The sequence below is a fragment of the Myotis lucifugus genome, unplaced genomic scaffold (genome assembly GCF_000147115.1).
Source record: "Myotis lucifugus unplaced genomic scaffold, Myoluc2.0 scaffold_10, whole genome shotgun sequence".
Taxonomy (NCBI): domain Eukaryota; kingdom Metazoa; phylum Chordata; class Mammalia; order Chiroptera; family Vespertilionidae; genus Myotis; species Myotis lucifugus.
Window position 1 is genome coordinate 10045846 of NW_005871058.1, and position 20679 is coordinate 10066524.

Here is a 20679-nt window from a genome sequence, read left to right on the forward strand (position 1 = left end):
TAATGCATGCTATTACTATAATTATGGAGAATAACAAATATCACTTTTTCTTAAGGAAGATTATCATTACCTGGAATCTATCTCTATTTCTCTGCTCCATATAGACTATAGATAACTATAACTGAAATCTACACTTACCAATTCTTTTGAACTATCTATCTTCAGGAGATAAGAGTCCAGTTGAGAGCACTGTCTTTTACTTTCATTCCAGGAATTCAATGATGTGCCAAATAGGTAACAGCTCTTCTCGTGTGCAATCCAGTTAGGGGGACAAGAGCTGGAAAGAACTCCTGGAAATAGAAGATAAATATGATGTGGTGCAAGCACCATTCATCCTGAGGACACAATAATAATTAATGAATCACCATTAAAATATTTCCATTTCAATTCAAACTATAAGAATATGACTTTACAAAAGAGGCCATATTAAAATGTCCCCATTCATTTAAAAATGAATTAATTATAAAACGTGTTTTAGACAGTCAACCTTCCTTTCTCTCTTGTCCACAATTCCTACAAATTCAGCCCGGAACTCCCTTTCTTCATACCTCTTAAAATAAATCAACTCAAAATAAATCATTGAGGTATATGGTAATTTCATGTTAACTTTTTTACAGGTATGAGATCCATTTCAGAAGGCAATTTCCAGAATGAAAAAAGTATAAGAACAATTATTCACATTACAGAGTATTGATGCTTTGTAATATTAGCTACTTGATACAAATCATGGGGAAGGATGGGTACACAGATGGAAAACTGAAGTAAAAGTGTTGTCATATTCAATTATGATACAATTAGAATATCAAGTATATATAAAATTGTAGTGAAATTGTGTAGTAAAAATTAATTTAACTAGAGTTTTAAGGAATATATCTATTAGGTCTATCTCTTCTATATGTGTGTCATTTAGCCTCTTAATTCTCACCAACATGTTTCCTTTTTTCCTTTATCTCTCCCTTTTTTCCTTTCTGATGTGTTATTTTTTATTCTTACTATATCACTGTAAAATGTCAGTTCCCCAAAGGAAAATAATATATTTCAAATTATAAAATCTCCTGTAGGCCTAAACATATAGACAGGGATAAATTAGTTACTGATTTGGAAAAAAATCCAACTTAGAACTGCTCAGCCAAGTACATGGATATTTATGATATAACTTCATTGTATATATGACAGGGGCATTTTAGACTGAGATAATACTAATGTGTGCTTTCTTTGAATGCACAGTCACTGCATGTAAAAGTTTTCTCTCCCCCCCCCCCCCACCCTTCCACCAATAATTAACCTTCCTAAATCAAGAATTCCATTAATCATTTAACTTTGCCCTTGCCTGTGGTTGTGTGGTTGTGAGAGCCTTGGGAGAATCCACACTCTCTTCTAAAGATGATTGTGTGGGTTTTCTTGATGGAAAATTGTCATTCTTCAATGAGTTGCTTCCTGAATTGGATCTCCAAATACCTTCATATACCAACAATAGTGACAAAAGGATTATTCTACTAAGTTTGAAAATTTAAACTCCAAAATCCATATTTTTGTTGTAATATGAAGACTAATTCAAAAGAATATATGTATCCCATGTCCACTGCAGTCTTATCTACAATAGCCAAGATATGGAAACAACCCAAGCAAGCGGGAAAAAAAGTTGTGAGATATATTAGTGTGTGTGTATATATATATATTACTAAGCCATAAAAAGAATGAAATATTAGAAGATATTATGCTAAGTGAAATAAGTCAGACAGAGAAAGACTAATACCATATGATTCCACTTACAGTATATATGGAATCTAAAGAACAAAATACATGAACAAGTAAAATAGAAACAGGTTTTTAGATATAGAGAGCACACTGATGATGGCCAGAGATACTTTTTTTTTAATCCTCACTCAAGGATATGGTTTTTTGTTGTTGTTTTACTGATTTTAGAAAGAAAGTAATGAAGAGGGAGAGGGAGAAGGAGAAGGAGAAGGAGAGGGAGGGAGAGAGAGAGAGAGAGAGAGAGAGCGAGAGAGAGAGAGAGAGAGAGAGAGAGAGAGATACATTGATGCAAGAAGCATTGATCATTTGCCTCCCACACATGCCCAGACAGGGAATGGAACCTGCAATCTGGGCACGTACTCTGACTGGGAACCGACCGTGACCCTTTGGTGCATGGGACGATACTCCAACCAACTGAGCCATGCCAGCCAGGGAAAGAGATACATTTTTTATTAATGATAAACAGACAACACATTGCTGATGCAGAGGTAAAGATTGATAGCTGATAGATAAATAGATGGTAGATAGATTAAATAGATGGGAGGAAAATAACTTCCATGAAGGTGTATAGTAAAAAAAAAAGGAAAAATGAAACAGAGAAGAAAGAGTATTAAGGAGAAAGCAAAAGGCACATAGAATAAAGTCAATTGGAGCCATGATAAATTTGGAATAATAATAAATCTTCGTGTTTTTTTTTTTACATTTTAAAAATGAGAGCTCCTTGAGAACCTGCCCAGTACCTATAACGTAGACTGTACTCAATAAACATTTGGTAATTAAATAATCTAATAAAGACTCTCAGAAGGCAAAATAGTACTTTATTGACAGTAGAATGCATGAGATATAAAATCTAAGATTTGTTCATCCATTACAAAATATCTACTTAGTACTTAGTAAGTGCCTCAGGTAATTTCTGCTGTTACCCAATGGCATTTCTATTAAAGATGAGATATAAAACAGTTTTCTTAAATCATGAGATGTCAGAATAGCTTGTAGTCTTATTAGGGAATTTATTTTATTAGATAGCACCACTTTGTACTTTCTTCTTCACTTCCACTGGTTTCCTTCCATTAGTTTATTCCAGAAATTCCACAGCTTTGAAATCAGGAAGATAGTAGAACGATGTAGTTCAGCGTATGAGGTTTTTAGACAGATTGCCTAAATTTCTAATCATGGTCCTACCACTAACTAGTTTATGATCCTTAAAAAGTAAAATAGCCTTCCAGACTCTTACTTCCCTTATAAATAAAATGAGAATTAATAGCACCAATTGAATAGGGTTAATATACAGACTAAATTACGTTATGCATGTCAAGCTTTTAAAAGACTGTCTGGCACATTATAAATGCTTGCTCAATATCTGTTGCTGTTAATCTACAGTAGTACTCACCCATAGTACCCAGGACTATAGCTATCACCAGTATGACCAAGCATAGGATTCCCAAAGTCACAGCAATGGAACGCCAAGGAAGAGATGCAGCACAAGGTCCTGATGGAGACAGAGCGAACAGGGATTGGATGAAGAAACAGGATGCTTGGCCAGTGTGACTCAGTGGCTGAGCGTCAACCTATGAACCAGGAGATCACGGTTCGATTCCCAGTCAAGGCAAATGCCTCCAGGTTGTGGGCTCGATCCCCAGTAGGGAGCATGCAGCAGGCAGGCAATAGATGATTCTCTTTCATCATTGATGTTTTATCTCTCTCTTCCTCTCTTTTCCTCTCCCTGAAATCAATAGAAGCATTTCAGAGAGGAAGGGAGAGGGAGAGATAGAAATAACAATGATGAAAGAGAATCATTAATTGGCTGCCTCCTTCATACCCCCCACTGGGAATCGAGCCCACAACTCAGGCATGTGCCCTTGACTGGAATTGTACCTGGGATCAGTCTGCAGGCTGACACTCTAACCAGTGAGCCAAACCAGCTACGGCAGAAACATATTTTTTTTTAAAAAAAAAGAAATAGGATGATGGATCATGGTACACTTAAATTCTACAATTCATCCAAATCTGGCAAATTCTAAAGTGAATCATTAATCACTGATACCCTGATTATCTAGTTATCTAGGATTGGTCTGAGTTTTTCCCCACCTTTAGCATATCTCTTTGGGTTCTGGAATTGTAATTTGAGCACAGTGCCTTTATAATTATTCACTCCTAATTTCAGTTCTACATTAATGTCTATAAGTCTTGATATTACCAGGATTCCTGAAATCCCACTCATTCTTAGAAGAGATAGCTTCATGTGGAGGAAATAGTACTGATTACTACTGGTGATCTTCCCTTTTTATGTAGGTATTGCATGACTTTGGGCAAATTATTTCTTTTTTTTAAAAAAATTATCTTCGTGAAAAAATGAGGTAATAATATTTCAAAGAATTATTGTGAGAATTAAGTAAGCCAACACATGGGAAAGCACCTAGTTTACTAGTAGAGACTACTAGCAGATTATAGGTAACTCACTGTGTGTCTATACATATGCATGAACACACACCCACCTCCCTACCTCTTGCATCATCCAGTTTCTCCATTCTTCCCCAACAGGTTGTCCAAAAAAAGCATTGTGTAAGTGGTGAGAGCAAAAAATTGGGCAATGTGAATGACCAGAAAGCAGAAGAGAGCAAATTCTGTTGTCAATCCTTGTGAATAGTCTTTTTCCTGATAATAGGGAACTCATTTTATGTCAGCATCACCACTCCAATATCATTTTCCCTTTAACTAAGAATAAGCAGTAAGAGCACTTAAGAGAATTGTCAGATAGAATTATAGAGGAGACTAAATAGAAGAAAAAGATCTTTTAATGCTCTTCTCCATATTCCACTTCTTTCACATTTTCTTTAAGACTCATGGGTTACTAATAGGACATTTCCATCTAATGCATATATTTTTCTTAACTGGTTTACAAAGAATTTCTTTTGTTTTTTAAAACATCCAAATCCAGCTCTTACCACATACACATAAAAAATCAGATTCAGTATTCTAAATCCTATAACTTCCAACTTCCCTTTGGCCTTTACCACAAAATCATAAGTTTGTCTTTATCTCTCACCTATCTTCCATCTTTTCATTCTTGTCTTTCTTATCCCTAATATCTTGATATGGTTTATGTATACACTTTCAGTTTTCTTGACCTGCATTCTACAATTTACTTCTATCAGACAAGTCACTCCTATTGAAATCTTTCATCTTTGCAGCTTATTTTACTTATTACCAGTTCCTCGCTGCTGACCAATCTATTTCTGTAGAACAGATATTGTGAGTACTTTCTATCATCCTCATAATTAATTTGAATATGAATAAGAAAAGGCTTATCTTCAGTGACTTTGGAAAACCTTTTAAAATATATTAATATTTTAAAACTTTGTACTGTCTTTGCAATTTGTCTTTAAATCTAAAACTGTTCTAAAAAGTAAAAGTTTTTTTAAAAAATAATATATATATACATATATATGTGTGTGTATGTATATATATATATATATAGAGAGAGAGAGAGAGAGAGAGAGAGAGAGAGAGAGAGAGATATTACTAAGACCCTTACATTCACAAGTCTTTCAAATTTTCTCCACTTGGTTAAGTGTTTTAGTTAATGAGAATGAAAATGTGGAAGGCAGAAAGAAAAAATACCTTTCTCTGAGGACACAGGTCTCTTGTTGATGCCTCTAGAGCTGAACTGTAATTGCGTATATCCATCTTCATCCAAATTTTCTAGCTCAGATCGGTATGCCATTGTTCCATGGAGTTCCTCAATTGACACAGCGTTTGAGAGCTCTTCCCTCTCTTCTAAGACAATTGTCTGTGGACCAAAGAGGATCTATGAGGCAAGTCATGTGATATATGCATTTAATGAGCTTTAACAAGTTGAGCTTAAGTAAGTAGTCCAACCAGTTACCCAAAAGCAGGAAATGAAAACTATGTTGTAAGTTCCCATTTATATCTTTAGATCCTGTTTCTGAGACTGATGCCTTAAAAAAATTATAAGGCAGCACCATAGACAGGTCTTTATTTCAGACCAAAAATAAGAAGCATAAAAATATTAATATCTTTGCTGTTTTCATTACAGTCACAAATAAATTTTACATCATTAATTGGCTTTGCTTATGTAAACTATCAAACAATTTTGGTACCTTAATTTTATCATTACTTTGTTTTACTCTACATTCATTCATTTATTCATGTACTCACTCATTCACTAAGCATATATTGAATGCCCATCTTTTGAAATGGCAGGAGCTGGAATACAAGGATAAATGAAGAAACTCATTCTCTCATAGTGGAAACCTACAGATAAGTATATGAAGGATGCTATAAAAAGGTACATTGTTATAACAACAGAGACTAAACAAATTTCTTTGGGATTTGCCAAGGATTGGTAATACAAAGTAGTAATTATTTATTGAACAATTACAATTAGCTAAGTACTAGCCAGTGAGCGTGTTTTCTCATTCAATCTTAATTTTCCAACAAGACCATGTGATAGGTATTATTTTTCCTATTTTTAAATGAAAAAGTTAAAACACAGTAATTTTACTCCCTTGCTCAGTTTTAAGAAGCTAGTAAAAATATTGAAGCAAGGAATCAAACTAATATCTACTCTTGCTGGAAATAGTATGATCTTTTCTGTTTTGCTACACTGCTTCATTCACCATTTCATACACTTATATTGCTAGTAACATTATAGAGAATTCTGGGACTGAAATATTATGCTAAATGTTTGATTTTTTTCCGGTATTCCAATTGCCATAGTAATGCCTCCCAAAATACTTATCGTTGCTGGAAACTAGAGATGTACCCAACCCATTTACAAGACTTTGAAGCAAGTAGAATGAAGGAGGCATGTAACATTGAAGCAATGAGGATAGATTTCCTTCAGTAATCTTTCTTTCCTACTGAAGGAAATAGAGAAGAGGACCAGCTTGGATTGCATGCAACTTCCCCAAAACAAAAGGCTAGAGACTTTTTAAAGGCTGGAGTGTGCTAAGGAAAAGTTGCTGAGTGGCATTAAGGGAAGTTAATCCATGTGACTAGATCATGTGGATTTGTTGCTTATCCAGAAGAGAAAGAAATGTCTGTCCTTATGACAGGAAGCAGTGGTACCTGTTGAAGCTGAGTGGTGCTTCCTCTGAAGTTACACACCCTTATCCTCCCTTCTACAGAGACTGGGAGAGCAAGTATTATCTCCCTAACTGCCTGAATGTTTGCATTCAAGGAGATGTCTCTAAGGTCCTTGAAGTAAGTTTGGGGTGGTATATTTTACACCTTAAAGGGCAGGTAAATAATTTATAATGTGCACTGGAGGGGGGTCCCTCAGCCAGGCCTGCACCCTCTCGCAGTCTGGGAGCCCTTGGGGGATGTCTGCCTGCCGGCTTAGGCCCAATCCCCATGAGTCCAGCTTCTGGCTGAGCAGCTCTCCCCCTGTGGGAGCACACTGATCACCAGGGGGCAGCTCCTGTATTGAGCATATGCCCCCTAGTGATCAGTGCACATCATAGCCACTGGTCATTCCGGTTGTTCTGCCATAACAGTTGCTTAGGCTTTTATTATATAGACTAGAGGCCCGGTGCACAAAATTTATGCACGTGTAGGGTTCCTAGGCCTGGCTGGCAATCAGGGCCTATCTGTGGGGTGACCAGGAGGGCAATCAAGGGGTCCCTGCTGGCACCTGCCTTGGCCGGCCTGGCACTGCCTGCTCACCAGCCAGCCCCATCCCCTGCTACCGCCTGCTCGCTGGCCGGCCCTGCCCCTCCCACTGCCACTGGTTGACCTCCTTTGCGGGGCGACCAGCAGGGCGATCAGGGGGCCCGCCTTGACTAGCCTATTGATTTCAGAGAGGGTAAGGGAGAGAGGGATGGAAACATCAATGATGATAGGGAGCCATTGATTGGCTGCCTCCTGCCCACCCCACACCCGGTGTACAGCATAATGGTTATGTTATTGTCATGATTAGCTAGTAATTAATATTAATAATAGAAATAGAGAAAGTGAGAGGTCAGACATTATAGGCATGGTCATCTGGGCAGTGTCACCAGAAAGCTACAGTTTCACACTCCCCAGAAAACCACCTGTCCATTTCCCGCAGATCACTAGGGGAATGGATCCAACAAAAGGGGAGATGGGCTTATGCACAGTGAAGTTGGGGTGACATAAGGAGAGTGCTTGCTTGTCAATCTAACCTGGGAAAAAGATAATTGGCTATGGGTGGTGAAGCCACTGCAAGCACATGAAACCTTGAAGGGTTAATGGATTAAGTTCCTGGTTATAATCCCCAATGAGCACCTTCTCTGTTGCCCCTCTTACTCTTCTTGTTCTGCTCTTGTGCTCTGGCACTCTTGCTCTGTGATCCACACTCGCCTCATGCACTTGCCTGTTCTCTCTCCATAGCCATGTAATCTTTTTTTGTGTGTTTTTGTTTTTAAATTTAAGAACCATTTTTTAAACTTTTTATCTTAATTTTTTTATTGATTTTTTACAGAGAGGAAGGGAGAGAGATAGAGAGTTAGAAACATCGATGAGAGAGAAACATCGATCAGCTGCCTCCTGCACATCTCTTACTGGGGATATGCCCGCAACCAAGGTACATGCCCTTGACCGGAATCGAACCCGGGACCCTTCAGTCTGCAGGCCGACGCTCTATCCACTGAGCCAAACCGGTTTCGGCATAGCCATGTAATCTTAAGCAACCCCATGGCCCAGGGCCAGGCAGACTCTACATGTAAGATGCTGGACTGGACTGTGCTTTAATATGGAGTGAAGACTCCAGGAAGTGGTCTGAATTCTTGCCCTACCGACGACAAGATTGGACTTCTTCCATGGCAGGACATAGGAAAATGCAACATTGGAAACCCAGTGGTTTAATTCCATGGAAATAAAGATCACTCATCCTCCCAAATGAGTCTCAGGAAATTCCTTTCCTTGCCACATCACAAGAACTCCATGTCCATCGGTAATAGATGAGGACACAGATTGCACCCACTGATAACAATTAGACAATCATATACTTTGTACAATGTTCTCCCTGTTATTTCCAGTAACCACATGGCATCGGACATCGTTATTACCATATTACTGACTATATTTTCTATGCTGTACTTTAGCAAGTTGTCCTTACATTGCCTTTGGAAAGCAAGGAGTAGACTAAGAATGGTTGGTGTTATTTTGAAGTGGGAAGTTTTTTGTATGTATATTTGTTTGCTTTAAGTCACATGTGATATTCTCCCTCTTTCTTCCACCCATAATGGCCCTTCCTTCTTCTTTGCATTGCTTTTGTCATTAAATAGGCATCCAGGTTTTGGTTAATTGAATATATTTGCTATATTTCTTTTTGTCCTGTGACCTTTAACTCAGAATCATCTCTAATAGGAAGAAAAATATAGCAAAACGTGATGCAAGATAGGCCAAACAGAAAAGTCTGTAGATTTCCCTGTATTGATATGACTAGAGCATCTCTGATTTTGTTTGTTTTATATTTGGGAATTTCATAAATAATTTTATTTAGGAAAAAAAGCAATTAAATCCACAAAATATTTGGAAGGAATTCACCTGGTATATTCCATTCATTTTTTAAAGGGGAGTGGGGCACAAGATAGGACCATTTAATTGCATGAGGGAAAAATATCTGTTATTGGCAGAATTTCTAAATTCAGAGCCCATGTTCTAGCTAATAAATGCATCATGTTGCTTTGTTCTTGTCACTGAGTGACTTTAGATGTGTTGTTTAATTTTCTCTACTTGTTTCCTCACCAATAAAATAATGATGGGTCTTAAATCTCTTTTGGGATATTTGTATGGTGAGTAAGAGAGGAACAGGATAACTAAAAGATGAAAATAGATTTCCTGTGGTGTGTGATCTAAGTCAGTATGAATTAATCAAAAAAGAGTTATCAAAAACAGGCAGGAGTGAATGACATGGTGGTGCCATCTGCTGCTTTGTATTAGAAATTTCAAGGCAAGTTAGAGGAAGTTGATCTGTTTTAATAACACTTGTGAGTAAAATTGAAGATTCTTTGCAGGCTGGACCTGATTCATAGTAAAAATGTGACCTTCACTCTGCTTAAAGGCATCTCTATGTCTTCATCGTTAAGCAATTGTGGCTGTCAAGAGTTACATTTGATTATAATAAGCCATTGGAGTCCTTTAATAATTAAAATGTCTATTTATTTATTTATTTATTTATTTATTTATTTATTTATTTAATTTTAGTTTAAATGCATTTTATTTTTAGACAACCTATATGTTTTTTTCTTAAAAACAATGCCTCTGCTCCGAATAAATCAGGGTCAAAATAAATGAAAAGCTCAAGATAACATCAGTCCTATTTGTCCTTGACTTGGTGTGTGGATGAAAAGCAGCAGCCAGTTATGATGACAGGTGATAGAACCAAATTGCCAAATTTGTTAACATTTTTCCATTTCTAAGCCATCCTTAAAGACAACCAAACATGGGGGTCACACCATCCTCACGGTAGTCCGGCAGAGTCACCACGCCACCTGGATTCATGTTTTCACCAGTAAAGAACTACTAGCTTTTTAAATTAGCAAGGATGTGCTTGACTTGTTCTGCAGCCTCTGTATAAAAGGCTTTATTCTTTCTGCTCTCTGTTCTTCAAGTTTCCCTTTGATTGACTTCATATAATCTCTGATGTACTTCTTGTAGGCTTCTTTTGTGAAGCTGGTTTCCTGCAAATGATGGTTCATGACAATATCAACACCAGCGATTACTGTGCTTTCGGTACCTTCCCCCTCAGGGGCTTCAGCAAAGGCATTTCCACCAATAAGCGAGTCATCAATGTTATCCTCTGTCCTACTGACCATCTTCCCCTCTACCTCCAGGCACAGTCCATCCGTGATTTCCCGGATCTTGTAGATATTGGAGAACATCTCATCATGGCTGATGAGGTCTCACAAATGATCATAATGACAGTTTTGCTTCCTTCTTTCCAATTTGGATGCCTTTTATCTCTTCTTCTTGTCTGATTGCTATGGCTAGGACTTGCTGTGGCGCTCGGAGGGAGGGGAGAGCAGGTGGGAAAGCTCTTTATTTTACTTTTAATTTCTGCAACCATATCATAAGTTCCAGAGGGCAGGGAACTTGTCATTACTAATTCCCAGCATTTAGAGAAGCACTTGCATGTATTAAATAATGAATAAACTAGTATATATGTAGCTAATTTAATTTAATTGTTCATTGTCTTCCTCCCTACTAGACTGTAAGTACCTTGTTAGCACTAAAGAAAGAAGACAGGTGCACTAATGTCCTAGACCTTCACACTCACTCACCACTCACTCACTCACCCATTCAGAGCAATTTCCACTCTTGTGAGCTTCATTCATGGTAAGTGCCCTATACAAGTGTACCTTTTTATTTTCATTTTTTTATACCATATTTTTATCATAACTTTTCTAAGTTTAGGTATGTTTAGCTACACAAGCACTTAACATCCTATATAATAAAAGACTAATATGCAAATCGACTAAACGGCAGAACGACCGGTCGCTATGATGTGCACTGACCACCAGGGGGTGAGCCACTTAGCCAGAAGCCGGGCTCACGGCTGGCGAGCACAATGGTGGTGGCAGGAGCCTCTCCCAACTCTGTGATAGAGAGTTGTTAAATGAATAAATAAAATTTTTAAAAAGTAAGAAAAATGTCTAAGGCACATCTGTTTGTCAAATGTTTCATCTGAGAAATGTTTCGTTAGGTGATTTTGTTGTTGTGTGAACATCACTGAGTGCACTTACACAAGCCTAGATGGTATAGCCCAGTGGTCGGCAAACTGTGGCTAACGAGCCACATGCGGCTCTTTGGTCCCTTGAATGTGGCTCTTCCACAAAATACCACATGTGGGCGCGTGCATGTACAGTGTGATTGAAACTTCATGGCCCATGCCAGAAGTCAGTATTTTGTGGAAGAGCCACACTCAAGGGGCCAAAGAGCCCGCATGTGGTTTGCGAGCCCACAGTTTGCCGACCACTTGTATAGCCTACTACATACTTAGGCTATATGGTATAGCCTATTGCTCCTAGGCTATAAGCCTCTACAGCAGCGTTTCTCAACCTGTGGGTCGCAAGCCCTTTGGGAGTTGAATGACCCTTTCACAGGGGTCGCCTAAGACCAGCAGAAAACGCATATATAATTACATATTGTTTTGTGATTAATCACTATGCTTTAATTGTGTTCAATTTGTAACAATGAAATTGGGCGTCACCACATGAGGAACTGTATTAAAGGGTCGCATTAGGAAGGTTGAGAACCACTGCTCTACAGCATGTTACTGTAATAAATACTGTAGGCAATATAACACAACTAGAGGCCAGGTGCACAAAATCTGTGTACTCGGGGAGGTCCCTCAGCCTGGCCTGCATCCTCTCGCAGTCCAGGAGCCCTTAGGGGATGTCCGTCAGTTGGACATCCTTAGTGCTGCCACAGAGGTGGGAGAGGCTCCCGCCACCGCTGCTGCACTTGCCAGCCATGAGCCCAGCTTCTGGCTGGCGGTGCATCCCCTGGTGGTCAGTGCACATCATAGTGACCGGTTGTTCTGCTGTTCGGTCGACTTGCTTATTAGTCTTTTATTATATAGGGTGTTAAGTACTTGTGTATCTAAACGTACCTAAACTTAGAAAAGTTACGGTAAAAGTATGGTATAAAAAATAAAAATAAAAAGGTACACTTGTATAGGGCACTTACCATGAATGAAGCTCACAAGAGTGGAAATTGTTCTGGATGGGTCAGTGAGTGAGTGGTGAGTGAGAGTGAAGGTCTAGGACATTAGTGCACATGCCTGTAGACCTTATGTAAATATTGTACACACAGTCTACACTACATTTATTAAAATCATTTTTGTCACTCAGTAGTAAGTTCACCTTTGCTTACTGTAAATTTTCACTATAGAATTTTTTAACTTTTTTATTTTTGTGATAAAGCATAAAATACAAACACATTATACAGTTGTACAAAATTATTTTCTTTCTTTGTATCTTCATTCTATAAGCTTTTTCCTGTTGTTAATTAAAAAAATTTTTTTTAACTTTTTAAACTTTTTAAAAAATATATTTTTATTTATTTCAGAGAGGAAGGGAGAGGGAGAGAGAGATAGAAACATCAATAATGAGAGAGAACCATTGATCGGCTGCCTTCTGCACATTCTCTACTGGGGATCAAGCCTGCAACCTGTGCATGTGCCCTTGACCGGAATCAAACCTGGAACCCTTCAGTCCACAGGTCAATGCTCTATCCACTGAGTAAACTGGCTAGGGCCTTTTAAACTTTTTTGTTAAAAGCAAAACACAAACATACAGCTTAGCTTAGGCCTTGACAGGGTCAGGATCATTGATATCACTGTCTTCCACCTCCACATCCTGTCCACTGGAAGGTCTTCAGCTGCCATCTCCTATGATAACAATGCCTTCTTCTGGAATACCTCCTGAAGGACCTGCCTGAGGCTCTTCTTGAAGAGGTTAATTACTCTTTAGAAATATGTCCATGGTGGTTTACTTGTGTGTGTGGTTTATTTAGTCATAGATTTAAGTAGGTAATGCACCATGAACATTTCTCTCTAATAATGGAAACCTTTTGGTGTTGGATCTCATGTTTTAAAACATTTTAAGGAACTTACTGAGGTCTGCAAATCTTCTGCTAAACTCTTCAGTGTGAATTTTTTTTGGGTTTCTTCTCTTGCCTCTTGAGCTATGCATTCTTGCACCAGTTCCAACAACTTCTCATCAGACAATTTCTCAGGCACTATCTTTAGGAGTTCCTCAATGTCATTCTCATCCACACCCAGGTTAAAATTGTTTGGCATCTCAAACAATTGTTGATTTTTGCAACTTCCCCAATCTTTGGCAAATTCTTTGAAGTCATGGTGGAACCTCTTGAGTGTCTTTTTCCATTTTTTCCATATGTCATTCATACATTTCTTGGTGACATCACCCCAAGTCCAAGCAAGGTTCATGATGCCATCATAGATGTTTTAATCTTTCCAGAATTGCATCAGTATCTTTCTCAGTAGCAACAATAGCCTGAACGAAGGCCCCCCTCAAGTAATAGGCCTTAAAAATTGCTATACCTCCTTGATTCATTGGTTGAATCAAAGAGATGGTATTTAAATGGGGGAAACACCACTTTGATATTGGGATGAAGATTACCAATAAAAGGAGGATTTAAGGAATATTATCAACAATAAGCTGAATCTTGAAAGTTATGTTTTTCTTCAAACAGTACTTCATTTCACTGGCATAGCAATTCAAGAGGGTATCGTAGAAGAGGGGCTGGACCGTCCATGACTTACTGCTCCTGTAGTGCACTGATAGTGTGTGCTTATTAATATGCTCCAAGGCCCTGTGGTTCCCACTGTGCCAGATCACAAAGGGTTTTAATTTGTAGCTTGCAACATTATCTCCAAGCAAGTTAACTGCTACCCTGCTGGCCTGATCACCCCCAACCATACCCCTGCTGGCCTAATCGCCCCTAACTGCCCTCCCCTGCTGGCCCAATAGCCTCTAACTGCCTCTGCCTCAGCCCACCACAGTGGCTTTGTCCAGAAGGACCTCTGGAAGATGTCCGGTCTAATTAACATATTACCCTTTTATTAGTATAGATAGTTCTTTTCAAGAACTCAGTGGTGTCAACATGTAAAAGGATAAACAGTTTATGGTCTAGCCACACAAGAGAATAATACTCAGTATATAAAAAGGAATGAAAAATTGATATAAACCACAAGATGGATGAATCTCAAAATAATTAAGCTAAGTGAAAGCAGCTAGGCAAAAAAGATAAAAGGAAAAAGAAGCATACTGTATTATTTCATTCATGTAAAATACTACCAAATGAAAACTGAAATGGATTGGTAGTTGTCTGGGAAGGAAATATTGGGGAGGAGCAGGGTGAAACTTGAGGGAAGATGGATATGTTCACTATCCTGATTGTGGTGATGATTTCAAGGGAACGTGTTTACATATGTAAAAATTTATTGATTGGGCCCGGGTGAGGGGGCTCAATCCGCCGCCTCCACCACCGCAGCTGCCTCCTCCGGGCTTCAGTTTCAGTGCAGGTAGCGGCCGCTGCCAGGACAACTACGCTGCCGAGCATCCCCAGGCAGTGAGGACAAGGAGGCTCAAAGAAGTCAAGCACCTGTTCCAAGATCATATAATGTGTTAATGTTGGAGTTCCAGTTTGAAGCTGTAGTTCCTCCATAGTAGGCACATTGGGACTTGACAACTATATCCAGTCCTTGCCAAATACATCCCATTGTCCACACATCCAGTGTGAGGCCCCTCCAGGTACAAGGTGGGCCCCATGGCTGAGAAGTGTGACTGCCACTGCTGCAGGGACCCCCTGCGGGGGAAGAAGTACGTGGAGAAGGATGGCCACCACCGCTGCCTGAAGTGCTTTGACAAGTTCTGCGCCAACACCTGTGTGGAGGGCCCCAAGCCCATCGGTGCGGACCCCGAGGAGGTGCACTACAAGAACCGCTGCTGGCACGACACCTGCGTCCGCTGTGCCAAGTGCCAGCACCCCTTGGCCAACGAGACTTTTATGCCCAAGGACAACAAGATCCTGTGCAACAAGTGCACCACTCGGGAGGACTCCCCAAGTGCAAGGGCCGCTTCAAGCCAATCGTGGCAGGAGATGGGAATGTGGAGCACAAGGGGACCGTCTGGCACAAAGACTGCTTCACCGCAGCAACTGCAAGCAAGTCATCGGCTCTGGAAGCTTCTTCCCGAAAGGGGAGGACTTCTGCATGATTTGCCATGAGTCCAAACTTGCCAAGCTCTGCGTGAAGTGCAACAAGGCCATCCCATCTGGAGGAATCACTTACCAGGATCAGCCCTGGCATGCCGAGTGCTTTGTGTGTGTTACCTGCTCTAAGAAGCTCTCTGGGCAGCGTTTCACCGCTGTGGAGGACCAGTATTACTGCGTGGATTGCTACAAGAACTTTGTGGCCAAGAAGTGTGCTGGATGCAAGAACCCCATCACTGGGTTTGGTAAAGGCTCCAGCGTGGTCACCTATGAAGGACAATCCTGGCACGACTACTGCTTCCACTGCAAAAAATGCTCCGTGAATCTGGCCAACAAGTGCTTTGTTTTCCATCAGGAGCATGTGTACTGTCCCGACTGTGCCAAAAAGCTGTAAAGTGACAGGGGCTCCTGTCCTGCAAAATGGAATTGAGTCTTGTTATTTGTGTCCTCGCCCTCTGCCCTATACTACCCATAGGGAAAGAGTGGCCTTTCACCTCTTCAAAGTTCTTCCTGTCTTTTCTCCCATTTTACAGTATTACTCAAGTAAGGGCACAGTGATCATTCTAGAATTTAGCGAAACCAACTCTGCAGCAAAGTTAATTTTGCAATGGCTGCATTAAAAAATGATCACTTAGATCGACTCTTCTGCATGTTTATCATAGAGCAGAAAAGTGCTAACCATTTAGCTGCTCAGTGATGTAAGCAACAAGCCTAAGCAATAGAGCCCCCACTGAGATGCCCTCCGTGACTCAGCTGGGACCCACCGTGTCTTCACACAACACACAAGAGTTGTAGCGGCTGCTTCAACTCGCTGCTCACCCTGTGTTCTGTGAGCAGAAAGAGAATTTACTGAAATGCAGGGTTTAACTTCCTCATCAAAACCTTCCTTCTGTTCTTTGGTGCTTTGATCGACTAATACCAATTTCTAGAAAATTAACATTTGAACTTAGCTGTGATGCTAAACTGACCTTTCCCCCGTACTAACATTTGAGTTCCCCGTGTGCCGTGTTTTCTAAACGTTCCTACTTTCAAGCACGGAACATGCAGGTGATGTGGAAAGTGTAGGCAGATCTGAGAGAAGGAGCCTGTTTCAGAGGAACACCGTCACAGTGAATACTTCTGGAAGCTTAATAAAACTAACCCAGCTGTTGGGTGTGTTTTTTGATTAATACTATTTTATTTTAATTAATTGCAACACAGACTATGGGTTTGGAGACTTGCATGAAAACATTTTAGCCCCCTCGAACGTTCCTGCAGTTTGAAGTCATCCTATAGAAGTAACCATAAATCTCTAGAGGGGTAGCTGAGCAGGCATCAGAACGGTCATTGACATGGATGTGACATTTCCAAACAGTGGCAAGTTGAATCCCTTGTAACATAGTAGTGGTTGCTCTTTTGTTGATTTGTTAAAGAGGCTCACCAATGTCTCTTGCAATTCTTAGGACTGTTCCTCAAGAGCTTAGCTTGATTTCTCGGGGAGTGGGGAGGTCACTGTCCTCATAGGCAGATTTCCATGTAGTGCTTGCCTGAGATGCCGGATCACCAACTTTCTGTATTCTATCTAATTGTTATCCTATATAATAAAGAGCTAATATGCAAATGGTCATCATGCCCTCACACAGTAATGGCTCAGACACTCAACATTGGGGAGAGAGGAATGGGGACCAGCCAGGCTGTGGCCTGGGAGAGGGACGAGCCGCACACCTTGAGGTCCCAGGTGCCAGCAGCTGTACCTGCGCCTGTGGCCCAGGAGAGGGACAAGGCATCTGCCCCGCAGTCCCAGGTTCCAGCACCTGCAGCTATGGCCCAGGCAAAGTGGCCCGCCCACGGTCCCCTGTGGCTGTGGCCAGCCCGGGTCCTGGGTACCTGCAATCGGCCAGAGGAGGGAATCCTGGGTCCTAGGTATGGGGCGAGGCAGAGGAGGTTAGGGGTGCTCAGGCCAGCAGGGGAGCAGTTAGGGGCAATCAGGCAGGCAGGCAGAGATGGTTAGGGGTGATCAGGCAGGCAGAGGTGGTTAGGGGTGATCAGGCAGGCAGAGGGGTTAGGGGCGATCAGGCTGGCAGGCAGGTGAGCGGTTAGGAACCAGCGATTCCCAATTGTGAGAGGCAGTCAGACATCCCTGAGGGGTCCGGATTGGAGAAGAACCCCCCTCACCCATGAATGAATTTCATGCACTGGGCCTCTAGTATTACATAATAGAATGGGATGATATCAAAGTGAACATGTAATGACAATTCATATTAACATTCTTATAGCTATGGTTAGAGAAGCCAATGCCTCATTTCTACATTTTGTCATTAGCTAATATCATCTAACATTTCGGTGTAGCCTTACAGAAATAAAAGTAGCATATAAATAAATAAAACTTATTGATTGTGCACTTACATATGTTTAGTTTATTATAAATCTGTTAATATAAGAAAATGTCTCTTGTTTTTCTAGGAATGATAGAGATTTTTTAAAAATAAATTGGTGCTAGATTATGTGTCATAGGATGCAAAGGCTAAACTGTGGGAGAAAGTAGTAAAAACATTGAAAATAGAATATTTCTAATTCCATTTGTTTCTGTTCAATATTTCAATACCTGGCTCAGTTTGTTTTAGAATTGATTGTTGTTTGTTTTTGATCCTGTATGTTTCTGCACTATAGCATAGTGTAACAGAATTAAGAAGAGTTCATCAATAAAAGGTTTGTATTTTAGTGAAAAAAAATCAACTATTTTTCCCTCTGGGCCATCCTACTCATGAATCTAACAAATACAAAATAAAGGTATTAAGCTATCCTTTGGTAGAGAAAAGTTGAAAAAATAACTAATTCAGGAACTGATACTTAATTGTAGACTAGGTCACAGAAAAGACCACCCAATTTCTAATTACTTTCTAATGTGAAGATATGGGGTGTGTGTGTGTGTGTGTGTGTGTGTGTGTGTGACCAGCGAGAGAGTCTGGAGAGAGACCACGATTTCAAAGACCACCAAGTGATCACCTTTAACATTGAGAATGTGCGTTTGGCTGTTTCCCATGCACGCTTCCCCTTTATTGCCCTCTCTCTGCAGTTGGGCAACTCTTCTCTGTTCTATCTTCTATGCAGTTTTAGGAGGGCGAGGGAATGATGGCACTGATGTAGAGAGGGTTCCCAAGGTTTGGAAAGGAGCAAAACTTTAAAATAAAAAAAGAAGAGGGACCAAAGGCTGGTTGGGAGGCTTTGGACAAGCTAAGTGAAAAAACGTAGAAAGCCCTAACCGGTTTGGCTCAGTGGATAGAGCGTCGGCCTTTGGACTAAAGGGTCCCAGGTTCGATTCCCGTCAAGGGCATATACCTTGGTTGTGGGCACATCCCCAGTAGGGGGTGTGCAGGAGGCAGCTGATCGATGTTTCTCTCTCATCTCTCTCTCATCGATGTTTCTAACTCTCTATTCCTCTCCCTTCCTCTCTGTAAAAAATCAATAAAATATATTTTTTAAAAAAGAAAAAAATGTAGACAGAGATAGAGTCAAAACTTTTGTTATAAAGGTATCAGGCAACTGGGCCCCACTTTCTCTAAAGAGCTCTACAGTCAGCTAATACCTGTTCTCAGGGCTCTCATAGTTTGCAACCAAGTGAGGAAGAATAGCTTAAATTCCAGAAAAGAATTCAAAGGTGGGCTCCTCCCTTTCTTCCGGAGCCTTCAAATTCACTGTGCTCTCAACAAAGTCGCCTTCTTCTGACATATACTGTTTGCAGTTAATATGCAGCTCTCGGCAAAAGCGTTTCCCTTTTGTATATATACACAGGTGTCTGAAGGATTCCTCTGGGAAAGAGCTCTGAATCTAAACCTGTAGGTGGGGACACAAAAGAAAAGTAGATTACTGCCACCTTGTGGCAGGAATGTGGTCCTGTCTCAAAGTTTCAAATCTGTAATAAAAGAGGGAAGGAAAACTCCAAGGAAGGGTAGTCTCCAGAGGAGACTCTCAGAAGTCCCCAAGCTTCTCTCTGGCAAGAAGAGCACATTGTGGGGAGTGCTGCGGCAACTTCACTAGTGGGTTCAGCAAAGAAGGGAAAACTTACACGTTGGGCATCAAAGGAGAGCCATCCTCCCAGCTCCATGAGGAGCTTGGTTTCCTCTTACTTAACCCCGTCCAGAATGGGGCGCTGGAATGAGCAGTGAGTTGTTTGATGAAGTCCTGTGGGGAGCAACATTTCTGAGTTGGTGTTGGAGTTCAGTGTGGTTTTACAGAGTCACAAAGCTAAAGAACCAAAGGAGATCTTTGACATCTTCTCGGTGGTTTTACAGAAAGGTTTACTGAAAACTGTAGATACTCCATAACCTGTCCATCAAAGGTCATGTATGGAATTCATGGCTAGGCTAGTACATAGGTATTCTGATTCTCAAACAAGGGCTCCTAAACCTGATTTATTTCCCTCTAAACCAGTGGTTCTCAACCTTCCTAATGCCACGACTCTTTAATACAATTCCTCATGTTGTGGTGACCCCCAACCATAAGATTATTTTCATTGCTACTTCATAACTGTAATGTTGCTACTGTTATGAGTCGTAATGTAAATATCTGATATGCAGGATGTATTTTCATTGTTACAAATTGAACATAATTAAAGCATAGTGATTAATCACAAAAACTATATGTAATTATATATGTGTTTTCTGATGGTCCAAAGGGGTCGCGACCCACAGGTTGAGAACCATTGAGAGAAACCAATATACCACCCTAACACACATCCATAAAAACTCACCAGATCATATGTGCTATTAATTATCAGCATCTGGGCATCCAAAGACAAGCAGTTCTCCCGGCTTTTTTCCCAATTAAATAAACTAGGGGAAAATTGGTAACAGTTTTTTTCATGCCAGAGCCAATCTTGGGGACAAGGACCTAGGAAGTGTAGAATATCTCATCAGTGGAGTTATGCCTGAGGAAAATATTTCCATAATTCTTTAAAAACATTTTTTCCTATAATTCTTAAATCAAGTGTCCCCTCAGAATTCATACCATCTCTTCTTAGATTATACCCAGAGTCTGCAAATACCTCCCTTTTCTGAAGCAAAAGAAAAAGCAATCTGATTTTAGTAAACTAAATTAGAAGTAAGGCTGCTAAAAAGCAAAGCTTGGGCCGTGATGTCATTTTAGAATCTGCTCTATTTTTTTAAAGTTAAGTTTGGAATAATGGAAGTGAACAGTAGGGAAATGAATACTTAA

The 20679-nt window shown here is 40.2% G+C and overlaps 2 protein-coding genes and 2 pseudogenes across 3 annotated transcripts in view; 1 reads left to right on the forward strand and 3 right to left on the reverse strand.

The window, feature by feature from the left end:
* CLEC7A (C-type lectin domain containing 7A) overlaps window positions 1-20679 on the reverse strand; it is a 25670-nt gene continuing 4991 nt past the window's right edge. The window contains exons 2-5 of one of the 2 annotated variants that reach the window (XM_023750025.1): window positions 5380-5548; window positions 3149-3247; window positions 1342-1458; window positions 1-293 (exon numbers count right to left, since the gene is read on the reverse strand). In XM_023750025.1, the coding sequence (XP_023605793.1) occupies window positions 106-293; window positions 1342-1458; window positions 3149-3247; window positions 5380-5482 (507 nt within the window). In that variant the 5' untranslated portion in view covers window positions 5483-5548 and the 3' untranslated portion in view covers window positions 1-105. The remainder of the gene's footprint in view (window positions 294-1341; window positions 1459-3148; window positions 3248-5379; window positions 5549-20679) is intronic. The other variant, XM_023750026.1, reaches the window with a different exon arrangement.
* LOC102421523 lies at window positions 10146-10640 on the reverse strand (annotated as a pseudogene).
* On the forward strand, window positions 13745-16646 carry LOC102421830 (annotated as a pseudogene).
* Window positions 18842-20679, reverse strand: part of OLR1 (oxidized low density lipoprotein receptor 1) — a 9173-nt gene continuing 7335 nt past the window's right edge. Inside the window, exons 4-6 of the mRNA XM_023750024.1 lie at window positions 20216-20355; window positions 19532-19647; window positions 18842-19299 (exon numbers count right to left, since the gene is read on the reverse strand). Coding sequence (XP_023605792.1) covers window positions 19158-19299; window positions 19532-19647; window positions 20216-20355 — 398 coding nt within the window. The 3' untranslated portion in view covers window positions 18842-19157. The remainder of the gene's footprint in view (window positions 19300-19531; window positions 19648-20215; window positions 20356-20679) is intronic.